Source organism: Cydia amplana, chromosome 11 (genome assembly GCF_948474715.1).
Source record: "Cydia amplana chromosome 11, ilCydAmpl1.1, whole genome shotgun sequence".
Classification (NCBI taxonomy): Eukaryota; Metazoa; Arthropoda; class Insecta; order Lepidoptera; family Tortricidae; genus Cydia; species Cydia amplana.
Window position 1 is genome coordinate 102,555 of NC_086079.1, and position 27,281 is coordinate 129,835.

The 27,281-nt window shown below is 49.0% G+C and overlaps 3 protein-coding genes across 3 annotated transcripts; 2 read left to right on the plus strand and 1 right to left on the minus strand.

Annotated features, from left to right (window-relative positions):
- The first annotated feature begins 2,168 nt into the window (after positions 1-2,168).
- LOC134652360 (uncharacterized) lies at positions 2,169-6,332 on the plus strand. Its single transcript, XM_063507533.1, has 2 exons — positions 2,169-2,335; positions 4,243-6,332. The coding sequence occupies exons 1-2, from the start codon at positions 2,244-2,246 to the stop codon at positions 6,293-6,295; spliced, it is 2,145 nt and encodes a 714-aa protein (XP_063363603.1). The 5' UTR covers positions 2,169-2,243; the 3' UTR covers positions 6,296-6,332.
- A 3,607-nt stretch (positions 6,333-9,939) lies between these two features.
- On the minus strand, positions 9,940-13,693 carry LOC134652142 (dynein axonemal assembly factor 4-like). The gene is made up of 4 exons (XM_063507304.1): positions 12,973-13,693; positions 12,446-12,638; positions 12,099-12,298; positions 9,940-10,185 (listed from the first exon to the last, which is right to left on the minus strand). Exons 1-4 carry the CDS (start codon positions 13,651-13,653, stop codon positions 9,952-9,954), a joined length of 1,308 nt encoding a protein of 435 aa, XP_063363374.1. The 5' UTR covers positions 13,654-13,693; the 3' UTR covers positions 9,940-9,951.
- Positions 13,694-14,323: 630 nt separating this feature from the next.
- Positions 14,324-26,134, plus strand: LOC134652143 (phosphotriesterase-related protein). Its single transcript, XM_063507305.1, has 6 exons — positions 14,324-14,384; positions 15,894-16,148; positions 16,569-16,826; positions 17,183-17,347; positions 20,187-20,404; positions 25,991-26,134. The coding sequence occupies exons 1-6, from the start codon at positions 14,363-14,365 to the stop codon at positions 26,132-26,134; spliced, it is 1,062 nt and encodes a 353-aa protein (XP_063363375.1). The 5' UTR covers positions 14,324-14,362.
- Positions 26,135-27,281: the final 1,147 nt, after the last annotated feature.

Here is a 27,281-nt window from a genome sequence, read left to right on the forward strand (position 1 = left end):
GTCACAACTGATTGCTGAAAATATTAGACATGTGGGCCTATGGACGGTTTCCAGGACACAATTTATGATCTTGTTTGGATAGATTTAGGCATACGTTTTAATTTTATTTATGCCTTTTAACCCTAAAACAAAAAAACTGAACATAATCTTAAAAGTTCGAAAGAGTTCTTCCAGTATGTACTTGTCATAACCTCAATTTTTAGTAATGTTTACCATCAACGAGCATGATTGTACATTGTAGGCCCCTTAGCTTTGCTTATTCTTATTTAATGTATTGGTATTTAATGGTGACAGCAGAAATATCTCTTGAAACAGAAACGATTCAGAATGAAAACCAAATGAAAACAAATAAGGTGACGGCTATCATTCACGATTCACGATCCACATTCCACAGATAAAACACAGATGACACGCATTTTGGAATTATTCGAACACAGTGTTGCTAACCCGCGATTTTTCAAATTTGCCGCCTTTTACTACTGACAAGATTTGGTTGACGGACTTTAATTTCATTTAGATTTTTTTTTTTCATTTTTTCAATATTACAAAGTGATACAGTTCTACTTCAGTACCTACCTATTTTACGAGACTTATGGAACTGTACTGCACATACGGTGCATATTAATCATAAAATGATACGTAATATCCATATATCCAACGGGGAATACCCTTTAACCCTTTTACTGCGCCTTTTCATCACCTGGTATAGGTTGTTTAGTTTTTCTGGAAGATACTGACTTAAAAAAGTGACTGAAAGTTGAAAGAAAGATGTTTATTCCTTTAGTTTTTATTTAATATTTACTATGGACAAACACCCATAATAATAAACAAAACAGCACAGTTCAATACAGTTCCATTAGAATTGTATCAATTTGTAATATTGAAAAATTATACACATAACAAAGTATATTCGCTAGGTGCACGACTGGTGCTGCCCTCATTTTGGCAGACTTTCTACGTTAAATCTTATGGAGTAAAATTAGTTCAAGCGGCTGCCGCTAGTACTAATGGCGGCCATTCCATAAGATTACCTGTGTTTGTGACGATCAGCGCCATTTCCCCCTCCACCGACTTCGCACCTTGCCAATTACTAAAAGAAATTCAAAACTAGCTTAAATCTAAAATAGGCCCTTGAGGCATTGTACCAAGGATGCTGGCGACATTTCCTCGCTGTATCGCAATCGTTCGGAAAGAGATGAATCGTGGAATGTATGGGGCCCAATACATTCCACGACTCTTTCCGCACAAACACTAATGGTAGAAGAGCCGGCCGCAAAATTTCTAACCGACTTGATACCACGATAAAATGCAAAATGGTTTCCCATAAAAGTGATGCTAAGTCCGAATTCGATAGTCTGCCACAGCGGAACTTGCCGAAAGTACGAAAAAGAAGGCCACTTCCGGTGCGAAAAAGAGCCCCCCTTTTTCGCATTTAACCCCAGTGAACGCATATAACCTGTTTAACCCTTATACCGAAATAATAGTTATGGCAGCAGTTAGAAATTTACATGTAGTTGTAGACACAGAAAAGCGAAGTCTGCCAGTTTTTTTTGCCGGAAGTGCTTGGCAGTGCTCTCAAAGGTGACCATCGGGGCCCCTTAAATCAACCCATCTGATACCACCATGAAACCAATTTTAGTCGGTAGGTATTATGAACCCTCATGTCAGGAATATATTAAGTCTGCCAAGGCTTTTCCTGCCGAAACACCTTGGCAGACGAGATTATGTAAGCAAGGTCACTATCGGTTACCCTACACTAAAGGCTTCGGCACACAGGCGCGTTTTCCGGGCGGGGTGTGAGCGTTTTGTATGTAAAAGCGGCGCGCCCCGCTCACGCCGCGCCCGGAAAACGCACCTGTGTGACGAAGCCTTAACCCATCTGATACCACCATGAAACCAATTCCAGTCGGAAGGTATGAACCCGCATTTTAGGAATATATAAGTCTGCCAAGGTTTTTCCTGCCGAAACACCTTGACAAACGAGATTATAAGCAAGATGATCATCGGTTATCGTACACTGTCGTGTCGGTTAGAAATTTCTAAACAGTAAACAGACAAAAAAAAACATAATTATAATATTAAAACCGGTATTCTACACACGCCATGATCGCAGCACAACACTACTTGACATGTGTCAAATTATTTTTGACATTTGAGTAATGTCAAATATTCGGTGCGGCTCGCTCGATATAATATAAGATTATGAAATATTTTTGAGGTTTCTTATTTAGGTTTCTAATAATATGGCATTATCCTTTCTGCGAACGAAACTAATCGCTCGGCACGCCAAGAAGCAGTTCTACCAGAACAAACGCAATGCGGGTTACGTCGTTCTGTAAGTTTCATTAATTTGTTTTGTAAAAACATTCATTTGTACATTTTATATTGGCTTGCTTGTTTTGAGTTCTCTAAAATCTGGAAACAAATACTAACTACCTTTTGGTTTGAACACATACTTACTAATTTTTGGTTTTAACTTTGAAATAGTGGTGCAATTTTTATAACCAACCTTTCCTGACTCTTAACATGTCTGGATTCTTGTCTACCAAATGTCGTGTTTTCTAAACACGGCAATTCATGAGTTTTGTTACACTTACGCAATATTAATTACGCTTACACATGTCTCTTCTGTATGTTTTCTTATTGATTTTTGATTATATTGTTTGTATGTATTCTTTTTTTATCTGCATGCATTTTTTTGTACTTAAATTAATTTTATATTTGAGATTTCTCATTAAAAAACGGCCATCATATTCAGATTAGTTAAATCTATATTCCCGGTTCCCGAGATACGGGCTGCGCCTAGTTTGGGGCTGATGGATATTAGCTTAGTTGTAAAATATAATTTATGATATAGCCTGACCAGTAATATATGATAATTGTCAAGAGGGCGCTGTTATTCTCATGTATAGGGTGACAATTCAGTGTAGTATGAAAAAATTAGTTCCAGTGAAATTCCGCAACATGGCGCACCCTCAATAGATCCTGGTTCACCTATAAGTTCAATCTGCTATGTCGATTTGTAAAAATGTTTGGTAAATAAACGATTAGTATTTGTGATAATGCTGTGTAAAACTGTTAACACATTGGTAACAGTTATACTGAGGGTTTGTGGATTTAAAGAAAAATATACTTACATCATAAATTGATTGACGGCAACATTGGCAACCTTCCATCCATCAGGTCTGAAATCCTTCCAGGCATCCATGCAGGATTTTCAAAAAGTCTGTAAAAATCTGGTCCTTTTAGAGGCAGGGATTGATATTAAATTGAAATTAAACTTTTGTCATTTAACATTTCAAATGCTAAATGAAATGTGAATCAATTTAAATGTAATATGTAATGAATTTTATTTTTTGGTCAATAAAGGCTATTCTTATCTTCTTATCTTAAAATTTTGTACGGTGGGCCTTATGAGGTACAAGTTTTTACACCCTTTACAAGTGAGTGAAAAATCAAAGACAGGGAAATGACTTTGTAAGGTGCTGGTCTGCAACAAACGCCTTAGGTCGCGTGAGTCGCGTCCGGCCAACGCACACTGGCGATGGTCACTCAGGACACCGCTTCCAGCGAAACTGCCATCAGTTTCTCGCACACGCTTAATGTGAGTGGATGTGAAGTGATTAAAATGTGGATGAACAGACAATTTTAAGAGTTCTTCTTGAAGAGGAGGAGGAGGATGATGATGATGATGATGTTGTTATACAAATGTTATTGAAACAGAAGAGAAGAAAAAGGCGTCACGACATTTTCGTAAACAGAGAGGTAGAGGGTTGTTTTATTATCGCTGGCATTAAATAAAATTCTGTTTAATTGAACTGATTCAATTAGTAATTAGTCTTGCTCCTCTGTAAATTTCACCATCTTCGATGGCAAAAACGCATCCGTAACGGCCGCCACAATGCTCTGACATGACTGCGTAGGCGGCGTACGACCTATGGACGCGGCGCGTCGCCGCGTCTGGCGTGCGAGAGAGACCACTATAGTGCATTTCCATAGTAAGCATTCGTTCGTCGCGTACAGCGTCACGCCGGACGCGACCTACAACGTTTGTTGCAAACCAGTGCCTTACACTTTGGGGCTGTTCATAAATTACGTCATCAATTTTTGACGATTTTTGACCCCCCCATTTGAAATTACGTAATTTATGAATAGCCCCTTTCTAAACTCTCTAAATATATTTATTTGTTTTCGCCACACTTGATAACAAATTGTGCTTTCTAAATTAGTTTGAATATTCAGTATTCCAGAAATAGGCGAGGATGGCGAGAGAACGTCCCTCCTGGGGGACAACGGGCTGCCCGAGTTCAGCGACGTCACCATCGAGAAGTGCATCGCGTCCATCAGCAAGCAGAGCCTCGAGTACGAGAGGGGCGTCGCCCAGATCGAGCACTCCACGCCCACCTGCAAGAACGCCTTCGACGACGTCTTCAAACCCCTAGAGAAGCTCGACGCGCAGCTCGAACTCACCTGGGGCGTGGCCAAGACTCTGTATCTCGGCAACAGCTCTCTCATGCCCACAGCGTCCTATAGAAACATACACGAGCGTGCGCACAAAGCCAGGTCAGCTAAATTTAACAGTGTTCCTATATTCCAAGCTGCAGTCAACGAGAAGAACAAGCTGAAGAAACTCACGGATGAGGAACAGAGGCTGCTAGATAAGTATATTTTAGAAGGAAAACTAAATGGTCTAGATGCAACGGGGCTGAATTTAGAAAAGCTACACAGCGTCGTCGCCGAGTTGCAGAAGCAGAAGTATATGTTCCGCGAGAAGGTTAATACGGCCACAGGTCTATTCTCCAGCACTATCACGGACAGTTTGACAGTCCAGGACTTCCCGGAGACGCTGCTGGCGGCCATGGCCCCCGACCCGAGCAGGGGCCCGTGGAAGGTGACGCTGCAGCCGCACGTGTACGAGCCCTTCATGCAGCACTGCCACGCCCGCGAGCTGCGCTGGAACGCCTGGAACGCGCACGTGCAGCGCTGCTCCGGCTACGGCAACAAGGACTTGGAAACCAGCACACACCTGGAGAAAATCCGGAGCTTACGTACTGAACAGGCGAAGCTGCTCGGCTTCGAGACTTTCGTGGACATGAGCATGGAAACTAAGATGGCCGGCTCGGCGGAGAACGTGTACAACACTCTAGACAGCTTGCTGGAGCACGCGCGCCCCGCACAGGACGCCGAACTCGACGAGCTGCAGAAGTTCGCACAAGAAAGAGGCTTCGACTTCAAGCTGGAGCACTGGGATATACCATACTGGCAGAGGAAACAGAAAAGAACACTATACAAGTTTGAAGAAGATAAAATTAGAGAGTACTTTCCTTTGCCGCGCGTCGTCCGCGGTCTGTTTAACCTGTGCCGTTCGCTGTTCGACATTCAGATCGAGGAGCGGAGCGTGCAGGCGTGGCACCGCGACGTCAAGCACTACGACGTGTTCCACGGGTCCGGGCGGCTCGTCGCCGGGTTCTACTTGGATCCTTACGCCCGTCAGCACGAGAAGATCCGCGTATTCGACGACGCGGGCTGGCACGTCGCTCTCCGCAATCGTTGCGCCTCGACTAAAGCCTCGCCTCTATCCGCCCTCATATTTAACTTCCAACCTCCGGCGGGCGAGCGTCCGTCCCTCCTCACATTCAACGAAGTGGGCGTCCTGTTCCAGAAGTTCGGGCACGCGCTCCGGCACCTCCTCACCGAAGCGAACTACTCCGAAGTGGCCGGGTTATCCAACGTCGAATGGGACGCCGCCGAAGTATGCGGCCACGTGCTGACGCACTGGCTGTACGATCCGCACACGATCCGAGCGCTGAGCGGACATCATCGCACCGAAGAGCCGCTGCCGGACGAGCTAGTCGACAACCTCCACCGCGTCCGACGGCACATGGCGGGGCTGAATTTATGTCGCGAGCTTTACTTCGCGCGGCTGGATTTAGAATTGCACTCGAGTAAAGTATTCTGGCGGGACGCGGTGAAGGAACTGTGGCCGAAGCATTTCGCGTTGCCGTTCGACAAATACGACTCCCACCCGTTGTCCTTCACGAAGGTGGTCTCCGAGGAGTGGGCGGCGGCGTACTACTGCCGCACCTGGTCGCGGATGCTGGCGGCGGACGTGTTCGGCGCGTGGCGGGAGGAGGCCGACGCGCGGGCGGTGGGCGCGCGCTACCGGGCCACGTTCCTGGCGCCGGGCGGCGGCTGCGCGCCGGGGGAGGTGTTCCGGCGCTTCCGCGGCCGCGACCCCGCGCCGCACGCGCTGTTGGCCGACCTGGGGCTCGCCAGGAAGAACACGCAGGAGTAGACCGTATTGTAGTGTAATATAATTGCTATTTATCGTTTTTCGTGCGTATTTATTTCCCCTCAAAAAAACAAACACCCATCAAAAACATTACATGTAAAAAGGTGCAAGTCTCGCAACGCTTTTACTACAAAAAAGTTTTGAGATGTAATGTGAAACCAAGTCGGTTATTTTAATCAGTGCCAGGGGGTGTTAAAACCGTATCAATAAGATATCTTTAATTTGTAATACGTATAATGACTTGGCCATCGCACGGCTGCATAATGACAAAAGGATCATCGTCACCTATTAAAAATAATTCTAATTGAACATAACGCTAGCGCTAATTGCAATTTGAGCATTACACATATTTACGAGTACGGTACGAGTAAAGCATTATGTGCGATTGCCAAGTCATTATATGTATTACAAATTAAAGATATCTTATTGATACGGTTTTAACACCTGGCACTGATTAAAATAACCGACTTGGTTTCACATTACATCTCAAAACTTTTTTGTAGTAAAAGCGTTGCGAGACTTGCACCTTTTTACATGTAATGTTTTTGATGGGATCTCATCTCTTTTTGTAGGCAGTCCTTCTTTTCGGGTACTCATACCCATACTATGTATACACATATCATACCTAAACATATCTTCATTCATACTCACATCGTACATCGTAGTGTACCTTTACCTACTATTTGTAGGAACTGCAACAGTAACTTTGTAGTATCATATATTTATATGGGATTACAAACTTACTTATGCAGTTCTTAGATCTTTAAAACGTGACTGATATTGCAATATTTTTAGGTTTTGCCTTTATGTGGCCATTAAACCCTAACTCTGTACCAAATTTCAGCTCTCTGAGTTTATGGGAAGTACCTAGTTCTATTCTGATGATCATGAGTGAGTGAGTGAGTGTCATAAATGCGAAACTTTGCTTTCGCTTAACTTCGGACTTGAAATTTTGGATTTTAAGTATGTGATTATAGCTTACTGGATGACGAAAATTTCTGCGTTCTGGTCTTATCCAGAGGTTCTCAAATAGGGGCCTGAAAATGCGGCGAAATGGTTCCAGTAAAGGATGGTACGGCAGTGTTTGCTTCGCGCTCGACTTGGCGGCGTGCCCCCAGATACGTACTAGGCTGACAGGTACAGGCAAAGAGTTAGTGTTGATAAATAAAATTCTTAACATACCACGGTCATTTAATCGTAATCTACTGAAAAATTATCAGGATTCTGTTCCCCGGCGCACTCCATAGACTTTTAAAGGCGCCTTCGTTTCGTCGATTGCCTCGTTGAGGTAGCCCAATAGCTTTAATTAAACCTACGTACCCACTTAAGGAACCGGTGAAGAGTTGTTATTAACCGCCTTCAAAAAAAAAGGAGGTTCTCAGTTTGACCCGTATGTATGTATGTATGTATATTTGTTTGCGATTATCTCGCGTTTGGCTGAACCGATTTTGATGCGGTTTTCAGAAAAGTGTTTCTTACATTCTGGAGAAGGTTTTAGTATACATAGATCTGAGCTGATGCTGAACCCTGGCTGTAGCTAGTGGAACTCAGGTTTGGTGCAACATAGGCTCACGCTGTTTTGGTCATCCGATACGCCTTGATGAGCACTTGGGAGAGCAGTACCCAAGATAGAGCTGATGCTGAACCCTGGATGTACCTAGTGGAACTCGGGATGTACCTAGTGGAACTCAGGTTTGGTGCAACATAGGCCCACGCTGTTTTGGTCATCCGTCTCATCTTGATGAGCACTTGGGAGAGCAGTGCCCAAGATAGAGCTGATGCTGAACCCTGGCTGTACCTAGTGGAACTCAGGTTTGGTGCAACATAGGCCAACGCTATTTTGGCCATCCGTCACATCTTGATGAGCACTTGGGAGAGCAGTACCCAAGATAGAGCTGATGCACCAAACCACCCTGGCCGGCAGGGTTCACCCTGGCTGTACCTAGTGGAACACAAGTTTGGTGCAACATAGGCCCACGCTATTTTGGTCATCCGTCACATCTTGATGAGCACTTGGGAGAGCAGTACCCAAGATAGAGCTGATGCTGAACCCTGGCTGTACCTAGTGGAACTCAGGTTTGGTGCAACATAGGCCCACGCTATTTTAGTCATCCATCACATCATGATCAGCACTTGGGAGAGCAGTACCCAAGATAGAGCTGATGCTGAACCCTGGCTGTACCTAGTGGAACTCAGGTTTGGTGCAACATAGGCCCACGCTATTTTTGTCATCCGTCACATCTTGATGAGCACTTGGGAGAGCAGTACCCAAGATAGAGCTGATGCTGAACCCTTGCTGTACCTAGTGGAACTTAGGTTTCGTGCAACATAGGCACACTTTGTTTTGGTTAACCGACTTGTCGTCGTGTGCCTATGTTGCGGAGTTCCACTAGGTGGGTCGATGAACTTTTTTCTAACTGCCTTTAAAAAAAGGACGTTCTCAGTTTGACCCGTATGTATGTACGTATATATGTGTGTATGTTTCTTCGTGATTATCTCGCGTTTGGCTGAACCGATTTTGATGCGGTTTTCAGAAAAGTGTTTGTTACATTCTGGAGAAGGTTTTAGTGTACAGTTCATGGATGGTTTGAAAAACCAATTGGACCCGGTAGGTGGCCATGCTATCGGTATACCTACCAACAAATTTATGTCGCTAAAACCGATTTAGATAAAATAGTGGGAGTGGGAGTCGGACTCGGACTGGGAATGGGAATGGGAGTGGAAGTGGGAGCAATATACATACAAATCGTTTAGCACCAAAACGTCATATTATGTTGTGTCGCGATTATCATCGAGTTAGGCCATCACCAACATTAGTAGACTAAATGGAGAGCCTAACAAACTAGTATTTTAGCCCAAAACCTAAAATAAATAAAGTATCTACCTATCACTAAAAAGTAAAAAAAAAAAAATTAATAAAAAAAAAAATTAAAAAATTAAAAATAAACAAAAATAAAACCAAAATAAGATAACTTAATATAATATCTTTTTAAAAAAAAGGGAACCGCCTTCAAAAAACCAACCCACTGAAAAGTACAAAATAATTTTTATATGGCACCCCTTTACGTGTCCAGTCCCTATCCCACGGCGTAAAGCAATTTTTTGCCAAAAAGTAATTAATACGTAATAATAAGAAAATTAATAATCATCCGGGTAATTACTTAGTTTTTGAAGGCGGTGCCAAACCAACAAAAACAGTCTTTATTACCAATCAGAAAAACAATACGAGTACGTAGTACCTACAAGAACTAAATTAATGAGTAAACTAAGTATGTCTTTATAATGCAAGTACAGCGTTCTTCGATGTCTAAAATATCGGTTCTCAAAAATTTTGGTTTGGCACCGACTTCAAAAACTAAGTAATTACCCGGATGATTATTAATTTTCTTATCTTATTATTACGTATTAATTACTTTTTGGCAAAAAATTGCTTTACGCCGTGGGATAGGGACTGGACACGTAAAGGGGTGCCATATAAAAATTATTTTGTACTTTTCAGTGGGTTGGTTTTTTGAAGGCGGTTCCCTTTTTTTTAAAAAGATATTATATTAAGTTATCTTATTTTGGTTTTATTTTTGTTTATTTTTAATTTTTTAATTTTTTTTTTATTAATAATATAAATTTGTTAAGATAGCACGGTCATTGAATAGCAAAACACTTCAATAGTCATCAGGATTCTGCTCCCACGCGCGCTCCATATCATAAATATCCTTCTTGATGGTCTCGTCGTCGGGCAGGAGCGTGGCGGCCGCCTTCATCTCGGCGATGGCCTTGCCGAGGTAGCCGAGGCGCGCGAGGCCGGCGGCGCGACGAGCCACGCAGGCGGCGCGCGCGCGACGGTTCGACTCGCACGGCGGCACCAGCAGCTCTAGGGCGGTGGAACAGTCGTTCACCTGGAACAAGTTATCGGCTTCACGAGGCACTCTTCTACTAAGTTATGTTGCTCAGAGAACGTCGAGTCTAAAGATCGGTCAATCTAGGGAATTGACCGCTATCGCACATAGGTTTGCACATCTTAGGTAGGTATAGGTAATTAAACTAGTAGGTACCATAAAAATGTACAGCTCTAGGGCTGTTGAGCAGTTGTTCAACTGGATATAGGTACTTACTCTAAATATAGTTCTAAACGTTCGTCCAAATCTGGCATTAATGCTGCGCTGCTAATGCGAACGCTACGTATCGTAGCTAAAGCTCCATTAGAAATGCACGTAAGTATGTATGTAGTCAATAAGTCAGCGGCAGTACCTAATTCCGCGACCGGCGTAATTACCAGTCTGGAGGTCGGGTAGGTCTAGACTCTTAGACACAACTTTTGGGTTTACTTTGGAAAAATAACTTACAAATCTTACAATGCGGAGGTTTTTGTAGGATCCCGTAAAAACCAAAGCCGCATTCACATTTCTATGATCATATTAAATGTATGAAACCGATTGCCGTTTTTTTTATCACAAAGTACACAACAATTTTTAACAATTTATATTCCTCGCCAAACTGCGATTGCAGTTTGTTGGCGAGATCGCGCTCATTTTTATGGTTCCGTAGCCAAATGGCTAAAAACGGAACCCTTATAGATTCGTCATGTCTGTCTGTCTGTCCGTCTGTCTGTCCGTCTGTCTGTCCGTCCGTATGTCACAGCCACTTTTCTCCGAAACTATAAGAACTATACTGTTGAAACTTGGTAAGTAGATGTATTCTGTGAACCGCATTAATATTTTCACACAAAAATAGAAAAAAAACAATAAATTTTTGGGGTTCCCCATACTTCGAACTGAAACTCAAAAATTTTTTTTTCATCAAACCCATACGTGTGGGGTATCTATGGATAGGTCTTCAAAAATGATATTGAGGTTTCTAATATCATTTTTTTCTAAACTGAATAGTTTGCGCGAGAGACACTTCCAAAGTGGTAAAATGTGTGTCCCCCCCCCCCTAACTTCTAAAATAAGAGAATGATAAAACTAAAAAAAATATATGATGTACATTACCATGTAAACTTCCACCGAAAATTGGTTTGAACGAGATCTAGCAAGTAGTTTTTTTTGAATACGTCATAAATCGCCTAAATACGGAACCCTTCATGGGCGAGTCCGACTCGCACTTGGCCGCTTTTTAAGTTTAAAAACATGCATATTATGCTATGCACTAATGCACTAAATACTAAACTTAACTTAAATACATACTATCCAAAAAGCGAACATGCATGGCGATTATGATGACAAATCAAAAAAGACAAGTAGGTCATAACATTTGAAATTATTTTAACAACAAAATTTAAACAAGAGACAATTGATGGCTCACGCATTTGTTGAAGCTTCCGAACGCAGAGTCGCAGCTTAGTTGGAGAACAGCCTGTAGTGTATACTAGATATAGTTATGTACGTAGTTCATAGGATATATATAAGGACCATTTACTCATGTATTTAGTGCAGTAATAAATCATCATTCTAGCTGAACACTTGTTTGTACTCAGCTCCGAATCCTCACCTTACATGGCGATCCTGCCATATACGGTGTCGCGCGTGCGGTCAGTCACCGAGTGATATTGAGAGCTCAATTAATTACAATGTAAACATAGCTCAAGTGGACGATTAATAGAACAATTAAATAATGTAATGCTGTTTCTCACGGTTAAGTGGTTACGCTGTTGCTGATTCAAAGTTTCATAATGGGGGCTACAAAATCAAAAGAAGAGGTTATCATCGCACAAACTGCGGCGGTCGGGCGGTCTGACACTGTGATAGTACCTAGGAAGCCGTGGGTGGAGCTGATGGCGTCCAGGGAGACATACTACCTACTGAAGACTCACGCATTTGTTAAAGTTGCCGAGCGCGAAGTGGGTCGCTGCGCGGTTTGAGAACAAACTAGGCAGCCGGTCCGACAACAAGATGCCGTGCGTGTAGGCGCTAATGGCGCCCAGGTAGTTGCCGGCGCGGAAGAACTCGTCGCCTTTGTTCTTGCACCATTCTGGGTCCTGCTCTTCCGGCCGCAGGTCCTCCGACACGAACCCTGCACAAGTTGGAGTGAGTAAGTAAAACATTTTACATCTAGCACATAACGGTAGGTATAGCGAGATACAAAATTGCTTAGACACATGAACAGATTCGTATATTCGCAGGTAGGCAACTTGTCATCTTGCCCTGGTAGTGGGGATACCTGTGGCGCGGCGTGCCAGGGTCACATTCTTGAGCCAGGCGTCCTCCTCGGCCCTGGCGGACTCGCGGCTCGGCGTGGGGAACACCCTGGGGGTGTGGTGGATCTCCAGACTGCCCTGGCTGCGTAGCGCGGGCAGCACGCGCTTCGCCGCTTCGGCGCGTTTCTTGTCCACGTATTCTGACTTTACTGGGGTCTGTGGATAAATTAAATGGTTAATAAGTAGGTAGTTACCTAAAGTAGAGGGATTATGGAATTGCAACTCGCATTTTACTAAACCTCTTTTCGTCTTTGCTTGTTAAGTCCAAGGGAATTATTATGAATTGGCAAGTTTCCTTTTTGAAGACAAAAGGGACATCAAAATAACGGTTACGCAAAACTAAAAAATCATGTGTTTGTGTAGGTATAGCAAACCGCCCATATGGTGTGCTCCATAAACGATAAGTAATATAAGTATCATGTTACAAAACGGATATGAGAAATTCTTTATGCTTAGAACAGTTAGATTAGAACCTTTGGCATGTTCTCACCTTCACTAGTTTCTTAGGATGCGGTGTCGCGGGTTGCGGTACTTTCTTCGCCTTCACTTCCACTGGCTTTACTTTCTTCTCTGCCTTCGGCGTCGGCTTTTCATCCGTCACCTCTTCTATTACAACCCCGTCCTCCTTATCGTCCGGCAACTCTACTATCTTGACCCCCTTACCCCCTTCCCCGTCAGTGTTTACCCTCCACTCCTCTAGAGCATCCATGGCTATCTTCCTTTGCTCGTCTCTCCTCTTATCCATTATCTCGTGATGCCTAGAATCAATCTCCATAGCCTTCTGCACCGTGAACCGGTCCATCCCACTCTTCTTAATCCTCTTCTGCTCAAATTCCTCTTTAGCTTTCTCCTGACATTTCTCTAAAATCTCCTGCCTTAATTTCATCTTCTCTGCCTTCGTTAATTCCTTCTCTAACTGTTCCCATTCTTGCTCCTCTCTCTTCACCAGGTCGAGAATTATCAAGTCTTCTTTAACGAGACATTTGCTTTTATCTATGTTCACGTCATGGAGAAGAAAAACCTCGAATAGAAAAGGACTGTAGTGCGCCTTGATGTACGAATCAGTCGCAAATAAGTCTACCTTTTCTTTCTTCCCTTGACTGAGAGGTATCGTTATATTCAAAGCTGTCGGAGTCTGCTTCCAAGTAAACTCTTTTACTATAATTGGCATTTTAGCTGTGAACGTGTTTCAAGTTTGTTTATTTTTGCGCGATCAAATGGCAATCAATAATGCAATGACAAGCATGTGATTGGCATGTGAAAACAAGTGCTTTCTCGTTGCTATGGTTATTTGAATTTAAGGTGATACCAGCGCGCGTTTTACCCGCGGTTTCCATAGTTTTACCAAGTTTTACACACATACAATTTGTTTACAATGCAGAATATGCAGATATCGCCACTAGATTTTTACAAATCCATGCTAACAAATGACTAATAAGGCTAAGTATGCTGCTAATACGACTACGTAAAGTAGGTACGTAATGATATGCCCTAGATTCATTCAATGCTATAAGTATTACCTATAATTATACCTATATGTATATCATGACTTAAAAATCTCGTTGCGCTGTTTTTACGAGTAGGGTCGCCCTATGAATGCGCGATGTTATTTAAACAAGAATTCTATTATTAAATTTCCGTCTTATCAGTCTCGCTCTGCACCCGGAGCGAGGCGACGTGTATCGTGAATTCGTGTCACTCGCCGCTGATCGAAGGGAAAAACACGTCGAGCAATAGGTATATTATAAACAGATTCATTCAAGTTACTAGAAACAGTTTGTCAGTTGTACAAATAAATCATTGTTACGTCTAATTTTATTAGTAAACCGTGTTATAATTAATGATAGATTGCAGATAGCAGAAAAATATAGTGCCTAAACATGAGCGGCCGTGTGCAAACCGGTGAGTTGTTACTATTTACTTTAGTATTAAGTACCAGAGATAAATTCCAAACAATAGGTACCTAATAAAATAACATGGAGCTAATGTTTGAACACCACTAATAATATGCTAGTAGATAGGTACTAATATATTATGCTGATGCATAATATGCATATTCAAGTACCTACGAATGAGAATTACGAGTAGGTACCTACCTATATTAATTTAATCCAAGACCATCGATTCTTTCTCAGAACGCTTTTACCTATGTATCAAAACTGTAAAGATGTGTTATTTTCCTTCAAAGATATAATTTATTTACCATTTAATTTCGGAAGGCGTTTATTTTCGTATAAATGTACATACCTACTTATAATTAATAGTTAATAGTATTAGATAATGTCTACTGCTGATATGACTACCGTTTGTTCCCTAGGGAATTAAAAACTGTTCGAATATTTTTATCACTTAGTTATGGATGTTTTCCATGTATTTAAGCAGGGGGGTGTCACTCCGCAGTTTAGGTACATTTAGCCGGCGCGCCCATCGGACAGGTGTATGGCAGTGGGCTGCCGCTCGGCGTGCACGATCGATAGTCGTGTCACGCGGCGCTCGCGCAAAATTGAAAATACACAATGGCTTCGAAACTTACTTCCGTGAGAATCAGACATACTTACTATCTCCGGATAAAAAATGTATGTTTACATAATCAACGTTTGTAATTCCTACATATTTATCTTAAAAATAATAAATCAGTGGGTATAAAGTCAATTTTTTATTCGGTGACTGAAATGACAGTTCATAGTATGAAATGACATTTTATGTTCATACTATGAACTGTCATTTCAGTCTACCGAATAAAAAATAGACTTTAGGTATAAAAACTTGTCAAGTGATAACCCCGTGCCGACACTCACAGCTCGGTCATAAAACTGCGGCGCGCAAAGGAGATTCACGGTTCATGCGCGGTTATAAGTTTCAATTTTGCTTGCAGGCGGCGATATAGGTGTAATTTTATACCTAAATCTGACTTTTGTGAAGGAGTGAATTTTCTGTACGGTAGTACTATTAGTTATTCTGTGATTTAAGTACTTATATGTATCTATATATTATATAGTAAATCGTCGTCTAGTACCCACAACACAAGCCTTATGAGCTTACCGTGGGACTAGGTCGATTTGTGTAAGATTGTCCCATAATATTTATTTAATTATTTATCACTTCACTTTCTCTTCGAATCTGGTTCGAAGGACTATATATATATCATAATGGTCCTTCGAACCAGATTACTATAAACAGCTAGGTAATAGGTAAGTAGGTACTAACGTGAGTACAGTAATAGGTACCTACAATATGTTAATAGTAACCGCAAACTAATATCTGCAACAGAGCGCTGCAGCTGACGAACATCAGCTGTAGAACTTGATTTTGTCTATATGGTTTAAGGCGTGAGCGCGGCGTGAGCGTTTTGTATGTAAAAACGGCGCGCCCCGCTCACGCCGCGCCTGTGTGACGAAGCCTTTATGTTAGTTCTGGGCGGCGTGTCTCCGGCGGTGCTCGGCCGCACGCTCCCCCACGAACACCTGTCCATGGAGTTCACGCACTTCTACCGCCGGCCGCCCGCCGCGCTCGTGTCCAAGTTCCCCGCCAGACACATCTCGCTGCAGTCGGTCGGCTACCTGCGCCAGTACCCCTACTCCTCCAAGTACAACCTCACCCTCAACGACAAGGACACGGCGCAGGCCGTGCTCAATGATGTCAACATGTTCAGGGAGTCGGGGGGAGGTGAGACACTTACTTATGTATATAAGTTGTAAATTATATCTCTTCAGCCTTTAAAGAATGTTATTGCGAATTATGAAAGAAGAACTTAAGGTTATAAACTACCAATAAGAATAACTAACCAGTCACCAGCAAGAGAGTAGTTATTATACCTACTTGGTCAACCAGAACTTGACAGTAGAAAAAGGCGGCAAATTTGAAGACAAGATTTGGTTGACTAGCTATACCTACCTAATACTTATAATGCCTGTCTAGCTTCCATATGTTACTCTGCCCTCGTGATTTCATGAATGATTTCTTTTTATATCGTCTCTCACACAGTCCATCATACTTTCCTTAATTAGGTATGCCCTTCAATTAAAACTGAAGATGCAGTGCTTAAAAAAGTCCACAATCGTTTCTAAGAGCAACTTCCCACTTCAGGCACGATCGTGGAGAACTCCGCCGAAGGCTTGGACCGCGACCTGTCGTTCCTGAAGCGGGTGTCGACGGAGACCGGCGTGCACGTGGTCGCGGGCACCGGCTACTACATCGCCGATACACAGCACGACGATACTCTTCATAGCACTACTGAGGAAATGTACCAGCGTATGTTGGCGGAGCTGATGGAGGGGTGTGTGGGGGACAAGAGTATCAAGGCGGGCTTTATTGGGGAGGTGGCCAGCGTTTGGCCTATCAGAGGTCAGTATCTATATTTCTGCTCCAAGCGTTCATTGCTGAACTGCTCGCTGCGCTTAGACAGATCAGTTTGCACTCTTACTAAAGATAAATTATCATTTGGTATAGAATTATAGCCGGTTATTCAGAAAGTCTCCCCCTTTGCCCAGCAGTATAAGGGTAGGTTCACTATAACTGAAAAAAAAAAGATCTGGAAATTTCCGGCAAATGGAAAAGTCGCCCCAAACATTCACAAGCATGTTATAGACAGCTCAATATAAACGATGATCTGAAAGCAACTTTGGTGATCTTGGGCCTGTGTCTACTACAACTATTTTATTTCTATAACGTATATCAAACGATGTGACATGCTGTTCCAGAGTTCGAACGGCGAGCGATCGTGGCGGCGGGCGAGGTGGTGGAGCAGCTCGGCGTGGGCGTGAGCTTCCACCCGCACCGCAACCCCGACGCTCCTGCCGAGATCATCCGGGTCTACCTCGAGGCCGGGGGCCGGGCTGAGCGCGCCGTCATGAGTCACCTCGACCGTAAGTCCCCCCCGCGGGTGGTAGAGCGTCAGCTTCCACCCGCACCGCAACCCCGACGCTCCCGCCGAGATCATCCGGGTCTACCTCGAGGCCGGGGGCCGGGCTGAGCGCGCCGTCATGAGTCACCTCGACCGTAAGTCCCCCCCGCGGGTGGTAGAGCGTCAGCTTCCACCCGCACCGCAACCCCGACGCTCCCGCCGAGATCATCCGGGTCTACCTCGAGGCCGGGGGCCGGGCTGAGCGCGCCGTCATGAGTCACCACGACCGTAAGTCCCCCCCGCGGGTGGTAGAGCGTCAGCTTCCACCCGCACCGCAACCCCGACGCTCCCGCCGAGATCATCCGGGTCTACCTCGAGGCCGGGGGCCGGGCTGAGCGCGCCGTCATGAGTCACCACGACCGTAAGTCCCCCCCGCGGGTGGTAGAGCGTCAGCTTCCACCCGCACCGCAACCCCGACGCTCCCGCCGAGATCATCCGGGTCTACCTCGAGGCCGGGGGCCGGGCTGAGCGCGCCGTCATGAGTCACCTCGACCGTAAGTCCCCCCCGCGGGTGGTAGAGCGTCAGCTTCCACCCGCACCGCAACCCCGACGCTCCCGCCGAGATCATCCGGGTCTACCTCGAGGCCGGGGGCCGGGCTGAGCGCGCCGTCATGAGTCACCACGACCGTAAGTCCCCCCCGCGGGTGGTAGAGCGTCAGCTTCCACCCGCACCGCAACCCCGACGCTCCCGCCGAGATCATCCGGGTCTACCTCGAGGCCGGGGGCCGGGCTGAGCGCGCCGTCATGAGTCACCACGACCGTAAGTCCCCCCCGCGGGTGGTAGAGCGTCAGCTTCCACCCGCACCGCAACCCCGACGCTCCCGCCGAGATCATCCGGGTCTACCTCGAGGCCGGGGGCCGGGCTGAGCGCGCCGTCATGAGTCACCTCGACCGTAAGTCCCCCCCGCGGGTGGTGGAGCGTGAGCTTCCACCCGCACCGCAACCCCGACGCTCCCGCCGAGATCATCCGGGTCTACCTCGAGGCCGGGGGCCGGGCTGAGCGCGCCGTCATGAGTCACCTCGACCGTAAGTCCCCCCCGCGGGTGGTGGAGCGTGAGCTTCCACCCGCACCGCAACCCCGACGCTCCCGCCGAGATCATCCGGGTCTACCTCGAGGCCGGGGGCCGGGCTGAGCGCGCCGTCATGAGTCACCTCGACCGTAAGTCCCCCCCGCGGGTGGTGGAGCGTGAGCTTCCACCCGCACCGCAACCCCGACGCTCCCGCCGAGATCATCCGGGTCTACCTCGAGGCCGGGGGCCGGGCTGAGCGCGCCGTCATGAGTCACCTCGACCGTAAGTCCCGCACCGCAACTCTAACGCCCCCGCCGAAATTATCCGGATCTACCTCGAGGCCGGAGGCAAAGTTGACCGCGCAATTATGAGCCACCTCGACCTAAAGTGTATTTTTAGAGGATACCTATTAAATTAGTAGGTATCTCTGTTTTTATGCCAGCCACAGCTATATGTGACTCTGTAGGTAGCACAAGCATCCAAATGTGATATGGGCATATGAGTAGGTGTACTACCAGTATAACCATTGTTATACTCGTAAGAGCAAAATAATTTAAAAACAATAGACCAAATCTAGAAATTAATTACCTGGCAGTGCGGAAGGATTTACCAAGCACTTAAACACACCAAGAAATTCGCCGGCTCGGACATGCAAATAGAAGCCCATTTATCGCAGTCTCAGTCATACTCCTACAATTTAAAACCAATGTTCGAAATTGGTCTCTCGACTGGATATATGGGTGTCATCATGGAGTTACTTGCGTGCGTTTATTATCTTATCTCGGAGATCTCGAAGACCCGCAGACCCTAATAGGGGAAGGGGGGGCAAGACGGGGTACTTAAGGTTTGATGCCCTATGAAACGGACCTTATTGTATTTTAAGTATTCGTTTTATTTTAACAATCATCTTTGGTAATCAGTCTTCATTATTACAGTTTTTTTATGAATCTAATTAACATATTAAAATTTCTAAAAATTAAAAACTAGAAAAAGTCCTTTCTCCCCATCTTGCCCCATGCATGGGGTGAGATGGAGCACCCCTTATGGGCAAGATGGGGTACCACTTTGGGGGCAAGATGGAGTACATAGCAGGATGACTTATTGCTTGGTTTTATTTTATTTTATCTATCAATTTATTTTTATCTGAACTTTCACGAACTACCTTCCATTTTCGTTCCAATGTTATCTGCGGGACTAAAAATGTTTTGGCTGTTAACATATAGCCCATATTTTTCCTTCCACCTCAGCTTCCATCGCATTTTTCATGCTCTCATCGGACCAATCACCTCCACTAGTTTTTTTATAGTTTCCCATCATGCTAGAACAAGGTAAAGCATTTTTATTTGTCTGATAAGAGTTACTTTAAAACAGTATTCTCAGCGGATACCTACCCCGTCTATGCGTCATGCCCCCGTGGGTCATATTGAATTTAAAAAAAAACTGGATAAATGCATTGTGCAATACACCGAAAAACAAGTTCTTATCTGTTAGCGAAGATATTGTCACGTGTGGATAACTTTAAGTCTTGTCTGAAATGTTGTTACTTAAGTACACGTAAACGCTCTAAATTTTATGAAGAAATCACTAGATATTTGCAAAAAACTGTTATTTCCGAAAAAAAATTAAAACGTGTGGTGTAGTCGTTTATGCACTTCGCTGACTAATGGGCAACGTAGGGGCGCGACGTCAGGTGGTAACATGCACTTGATTTGTCAATTCCTTCGTGATTTAAGTCGCTTGCACCGTCTTGCCCCCCCTTCCCTAATTGTAATAAAAGTCTTCAACTTGCAGGCACTCTGGTCGAGGAGGAGAAGCTGCTAACGTTCGCCGAGCTCGGCACCTACTGCCAGCTGGACCTGTTCGGCGCCGAGGTGTCCTACTACCAGCTGGCGCCCCACGGCGACATGCCGGGCGACGCGCGCCGCCTGCAGCTGCTGCGCGCGCTGCGGGACGACGGCCGCGGCGAGCGCTGCACCGTGTCGCACGACATACACACCAAGCACCGCCTGGTACGAGTGATACACGGAGGTGTCGCACTACCAGCTGGCGCCCCACGGCGACATGCCGGGCGACGCGCGCCGCCTGCAGCTGCTGCGCGCGCTGCGGGACGACGGCCGCGGCGAGCGCTGCACCGTGTCGCACGACATACACACCAAGCACCGCCTGGTACGAGTGATACACGGAGGTGTCGCACTACCAGCTGGCGCCCCACGGCGACATGCCGGGCGACGCGCGCCGCCTGCAGCTGCTGCGCGCGCTGCGGGACGACGGCCGCGGCGAGCGCTGCACCGTGTCGCACGACATACACACCAAGCACCGCCTGGTACGAGTGATACACGGAGGTGTCGCACTACCAGCTGGCGCCCCACGGCGACATGCCGGGCGACGCGCGCCGCCTGCAGCTGCTGCGCGCGCTGCGGGACGACGGCCGCGGCGAGCGCTGCACCGTGTCGCACGACATACACACCAAGCACCGCCTGGTACGAGTGATACACGGAGGTGTCGCACTACCAGCTGGCGCCCCACGGCGACATGCCGGGCGACGCGCGCCGCCTGCAGCTGCTGCGCGCGCTGCGGGACGACGGCCGCGGCGAGCGCTGCACCGTGTCGCACGACATACACACCAAGCACCGCCTGGTACGAGTGATACACGGAGGTGTCGCACTACCAGCTGGCGCCCCACGGCGACATGCCGGGCGACGCGCGCCGCCTGCAGCTGCTGCGCGCGCTGCGGGACGACGGCCGCGGCGAGCGCTGCACCGTGTCGCACGACATACACACCAAGCACCGCCTGGTACGAGTGATACACGGAGGTGTCGCACTACCAGCTGGCGCCCCACGGCGACATGCCGGGCGACGCGCGCCGCCTGCAGCTGCTGCGCGCGCTGCGGGACGACGGCCGCGGCGAGCGCTGCACCGTGTCGCACGACATACACACCAAGCACCGCCTGGTACGAGTGATACACGGAGGTGTCGCACTACCAGCTGGCGCCCCACGGCGACATGCCGGGCGACGCGCGCCGCCTGCAGCTGCTGCGCGCGCTGCGGGACGACGGCCGCGGCGAGCGCTGCACCGTGTCGCACGACATACACACCAAGCACCGCCTGGTACGAGTGATACACGGAGGTGTCGCACTACCAGCTGGCGCCCCACGGCGACATGCCGGGCGACGCGCGCCGCCTGCAGCTGCTGCGCGCGCTGCGGGACGACGGCCGCGGCGAGCGCTGCACCGTGTCGCACGACATACACACCAAGCACCGCCTGGTACGAGTGATACACGGAGGTGTCGCACTACCAGCTGGCGCCCCACGGCGACATGCCGGGCGACGCGCGCCGCCTGCAGCTGCTGCGCGCGCTGCGGGACGACGGCCGCGGCGAGCGCTGCACCGTGTCGCACGACATACACACCAAGCACCGCCTGGTACGAGTGATACACGGAGGTGTCGCACTACCAGCTGGCGCCCCACGGCGACATGCCGGGCGACGCGCGCCGCCTGCAGCTGCTGCGCGCGCTGCGGGACGACGGCCGCGGCGAGCGCTGCACCGTGTCGCACGACATACACACCAAGCACCGCCTGGTACGAGTGATACACGGAGGTGTCCTACTACCAGCTGGCGCCCCACGGCGACATGCCGGGCGACGCGCGCCGCCTGCAGCTGCTGCGCGCGCTGCGGGACGACGGCCGCGGCGAGCGCTGCACCGTGTCGCACGACATACACACCAAGCACCGCCTGGTACGAGTGATACACGGAGGTGTCGCACTACCAGCTGGCGCCCCACGGCGACATGCCGGGCGACGCGCGCCGCCTGCAGCTGCTGCGCGCGCTGCGGGACGACGGCCGCGGCGAGCGCTGCACCGTGTCGCACGACATACACACCAAGCACCGCCTGGTACGAGTGATACACGGAGGTGTCGCACTACCAGCTGGCGCCCCACGGCGACATGCCGGGCGACGCGCGCCGCCTGCAGCTGCTGCGCGCGCTGCGGGACGACGGCCGCGGCGAGCGCTGCACCGTGTCGCACGACATACACACCAAGCACCGCCTGGTACGAGTGATACACGGAGGTGTCGCACTACCAGCTGGCGCCCCACGGCGACATGCCGGGCGACGCGCGCCGCCTGCAGCTGCTGCGCGCGCTGCGGGACGACGGCCGCGGCGAGCGCTGCACCGTGTCGCACGACATACACACCAAGCACCGCCTGGTACGAGTGATACACGGAGGTGTCGCACTACCAGCTGGCGCCCCACGGCGACATGCCGGGCGACGCGCGCCGCCTGCAGCTGCTGCGCGCGCTGCGGGACGACGGCCGCGGCGAGCGCTGCACCGTGTCGCACGACATACACACCAAGCACCGCCTGGTACGAGTGATACACGGAGGTGTCGCACTACCAGCTGGCGCCCCACGGCGACATGCCGGGCGACGCGCGCCGCCTGCAGCTGCTGCGCGCGCTGCGGGACGACGGCCGCGGCGAGCGCTGCACCGTGTCGCACGACATACACACCAAGCACCGCCTGGTACGAGTGATACACGGAGGTGTCGCACTACCAGCTGGCGCCCCACGGCGACATGCCGGGCGACGCGCGCCGCCTGCAGCTGCTGCGCGCGCTGCGGGACGACGGCCGCGGCGAGCGCTGCACCGTGTCGCACGACATACACACCAAGCACCGCCTGGTACGAGTGATACACGGAGGTGTCGCACTACCAGCTGGCGCCCCACGGCGACATGCCGGGCGACGCGCGCCGCCTGCAGCTGCTGCGCGCGCTGCGGGACGACGGCCGCGGCGAGCGCTGCACCGTGTCGCACGACATACACACCAAGCACCGCCTGGTACGAGTGATACACGGAGGTGTCGCACTACCAGCTGGCGCCCCACGGCGACATGCCGGGCGACGCGCGCCGCCTGCAGCTGCTGCGCGCGCTGCGGGACGACGGCCGCGGCGAGCGCTGCACCGTGTCGCACGACATACACACCAAGCACCGCCTGGTACGAGTGATACACGGAGGTGTCGCACTACCAGCTGGCGCCCCACGGCGACATGCCGGGCGACGCGCGCCGCCTGCAGCTGCTGCGCGCGCTGCGGGACGACGGCCGCGGCGAGCGCTGCACCGTGTCGCACGACATACACACCAAGCACCGCCTGGTACGAGTGATACACGGAGGTGTCGCACTACCAGCTGGCGCCCCACGGCGACATGCCGGGCGACGCGCGCCGCCTGCAGCTGCTGCGCGCGCTGCGGGACGACGGCCGCGGCGAGCGCTGCACCGTGTCGCACGACATACACACCAAGCACCGCCTGGTACGAGTGATACACGGAGGTGTCGCACTACCAGCTGGCGCCCCACGGCGACATGCCGGGCGACGCGCGCCGCCTGCAGCTGCTGCGCGCGCTGCGGGACGACGGCCGCGGCGAGCGCTGCACCGTGTCGCACGACATACACACCAAGCACCGCCTGGTACGAGTGATACACGGAGGTGTCGCACTACCAGCTGGCGCCCCACGGCGACATGCCGGGCGACGCGCGCCGCCTGCAGCTGCTGCGCGCGCTGCGGGACGACGGCCGCGGCGAGCGCTGCACCGTGTCGCACGACATACACACCAAGCACCGCCTGGTACGAGTGATACACGGAGGTGTCGCACTACCAGCTGGCGCCCCACGGCGACATGCCGGGCGACGCGCGCCGCCTGCAGCTGCTGCGCGCGCTGCGGGACGACGGCCGCGGCGAGCGCTGCACCGTGTCGCACGACATACACACCAAGCACCGCCTGGTACGAGTGATACACGGAGGTGTCGCACTACCAGCTGGCGCCCCACGGCGACATGCCGGGCGACGCGCGCCGCCTGCAGCTGCTGCGCGCGCTGCGGGACGACGGCCGCGGCGAGCGCTGCACCGTGTCGCACGACATACACACCAAGCACCGCCTGGTACGAGTGATACACGGAGGTGTCGCACTACCAGCTGGCGCCCCACGGCGACATGCCGGGCGACGCGCGCCGCCTGCAGCTGCTGCGCGCGCTGCGGGACGACGGCCGCGGCGAGCGCTGCACCGTGTCGCACGACATACACACCAAGCACCGCCTGGTACGAGTGATACACGGAGGTGTCGCACTACCAGCTGGCGCCCCACGGCGACATGCCGGGCGACGCGCGCCGCCTGCAGCTGCTGCGCGCGCTGCGGGACGACGGCCGCGGCGAGCGCTGCACCGTGTCGCACGACATACACACCAAGCACCGCCTGGTACGAGTGATACACGGAGGTGTCGCACTACCAGCTGGCGCCCCACGGCGACATGCCGGGCGACGCGCGCCGCCTGCAGCTGCTGCGCGCGCTGCGGGACGACGGCCGCGGCGAGCGCTGCACCGTGTCGCACGACATACACACCAAGCACCGCCTGGTACGAGTGATACACGGAGGTGTCGCACTACCAGCTGGCGCCCCACGGCGACATGCCGGGCGACGCGCGCCGCCTGCAGCTGCTGCGCGCGCTGCGGGACGACGGCCGCGGCGAGCGCTGCACCGTGTCGCACGACATACACACCAAGCACCGCCTGGTACGAGTGATACACGGAGGTGTCGCACTACCAGCTGGCGCCCCACGGCGACATGCCGGGCGACGCGCGCCGCCTGCAGCTGCTGCGCGCGCTGCGGGACGACGGCCGCGGCGAGCGCTGCACCGTGTCGCACGACATACACACCAAGCACCGCCTGGTACGAGTGATACACGGGCCGACTATGTCGGAACAAGTCTCAACATTATTCACGCTTGGGTACCGAGCAAGGTTAGGTTGAGGATGGGGCGACCTGCACTTGGTCGCTCCACCTGGTTGGGACCGTTCCCGGCCTCTATCACTACATAGTATAAAACAAAGTCGCTTCCTGATGTCGGTCCCTATTTTCCGGATTTAGATGCGGTTTTTAGGGTTCCGTAGCGAAATGGCAAAAAACGGAACCCTTATAGATTCGTCATGTCTGTCTGTCTGTCCGTCTGTCTGTCCGTCCGTATGTCACAGCCACTTTTCTCCGAAACTATAAGAACTATACTGTTGAAACTTGGTAAGTAGATGTATTCTGTGAACCGCATTAAGATTTTCACACAAAAATAGAAAAAAAAACAATAAATTTTTGGGGTTCCCCATACTTCGAACTGAATATCAAAAATTTTTTTTTCATCAAACCCATACGTGTGGGGTATCTATGGATAGGTCTTCAAAAATGATATTGAGGTTTCTATCATTTTTTTCTAAACTGAATAGTTTGCGCGAGAGACACTACCAAAGTGGTAAAATGTGTGTCCCTCCCCCTGTAACTTCTAAAATAAGAGAATGATAAAACTAAAAAAAATATATGATGTACATTACCATGTAAACTTCCACCGAAAATTGGTTTGAACGAGATCTAGCAAGTAGTTTTTTTTTATACGTCATAAATCGCCTAAATACGGAACCCTTCATGGGCGAGTCCGACTCGCACTTGGCCGCTTTTTTTTAATAGATAGTGATTCAAGAGGAAGGTTTATATATAATTAGTTAACCCGTGCGAAGCCGGGGCGGGTCGCTAGTTAGTAATATATGTGTGACATTGCAGGCGGACTTCGGCGGGCACGGGTACTCGCACATCCTGCACAACGTGCTGCCGCGCATGAAGTCCCGCGGGTTCACGCCGCGAGACATCCACCTCGTCGCCGTCGAGAACCCCGCCAGGTGGCTCACCATACACAAGGAATTCTAACCTATAGCCAGTAGGTAGCTGATACAATTCTAACCTATAGCCAGTAGGTAACTGATACAATTCTAACCTATAGCCAGTAGGTAACTGATACAATTCTAACCTATAGCCAGTAGGTAGCTGATACAATTCTAACCTATAGCCAGTAGGTAGCTGATACAATTCTAACCTATAGCCAGTAGGTAACTGATACAATTCTAACCTATAGCCAGTAGGTAGCTGATACAATTCTAACCTATAGCCAGTAGGTAGCTGATACAATTCTAACCTATAGCCAGTAGGTAGCTGATACAATTCTAACCTATAGCCAGTAGGTAGCTGATACAATTCTAACCTATAGCCAGTAGGTAGCTGATACAATTCTAACCTATAGCCAGTAGGTAGCTGATACAATGTCGCGTGGCGTCCGCCTCGTGGCGAAGCGACACCTTCGTTATTTGACACTCGGTACAAGTCATATTACATGACTTGACATGACTCATGTATGTAAATTCGAGTTCGAAGGTCCTTATTTTGGGACATAAATATTGCTTTTAGATCCCCCGCCAACCCGCCATCCAAGAAGCACATGTAAAATATAATTAAAATAAGCAAAAGATGTGAAAATCAGAAAGTTAAATAACTATGGTAAGATTGATAAGTTTATACTATTAAGGAAAAAAAGTAAATAATAGATTACTATAAGTATAGTTTTTAAATTACATGTAATGAGACATATTTTTTTATTGCTATCTTATACCATTGTTAATAAATTTATCTAACCTTTGAACAGTGTTTTGTCTCACTAGACTAATAATTAATTATAATGACACAAACAAATTTAAAGATAATTAAATTTTTATTTATATCACGTCTTATATCGTATATGTACAGTCACTGAAAACTCTTTACAAATTGAGAAAAATCACGAGTTACACGTATTATGAGAGAAATTGCTGTTTGTCCGTCTGTCTGTTCTACACACCGAAGGGGACAAATACTGGGAATTACCCTATGTAGAGTTCAACTAAATAAGTTTACTCAACAATGGATTTCTATTGTGGCATTATAAAAATATTTGCAAGATACATTTAAATTATCGAATTTGATTTATTTAGTAAAGAAAGATGCCTAGGAACCGCAACCTAACCTACCATCTCGATTCGACACC

Excerpts from the sequence above, each read along its gene's own strand:
- LOC134652142 (XM_063507304.1), bottom strand. The coding sequence starts at position 13,653 with ATGCCAATTATAGTAAAAGAGTTTACTTGGAAGCAGACTCCGACAGCT. Across the intron at positions 12,299-12,445 it reads CCTGGCACGCCGCGCCACAG|GGTTCGTGTCGGAGGACCTG; the intron begins GTATCCCCACTA and ends CAACTTGTGCAG. Across the intron at positions 10,186-12,098 it reads TCGGCAACTTTAACAAATGC|GTGAACGACTGTTCCACCGC; the intron begins GTGAGTCTTCAG and ends AACTTGTTCCAG.
- LOC134652143 (XM_063507305.1), top strand. The coding sequence starts at position 14,363 with ATGAGCGGCCGTGTGCAAACCG. Across the intron at positions 16,149-16,568 it reads GTTCAGGGAGTCGGGGGGAG|GCACGATCGTGGAGAACTCC; the intron begins GTGAGACACTTA and ends TTCCCACTTCAG. Across the intron at positions 20,405-25,990 it reads TACACACCAAGCACCGCCTG|GCGGACTTCGGCGGGCACGG; the intron begins GTACGAGTGATA and ends GTGACATTGCAG.
- LOC134652360 (XM_063507533.1), top strand. The coding sequence starts at position 2,244 with ATGGCATTATCCTTTCTGCGAACGAAACTAATCGCTCGGCACGCCAAG. Across the intron at positions 2,336-4,242 it reads AATGCGGGTTACGTCGTTCT|TATTCCAGAAATAGGCGAGG; the intron begins GTAAGTTTCATT and ends TTGAATATTCAG.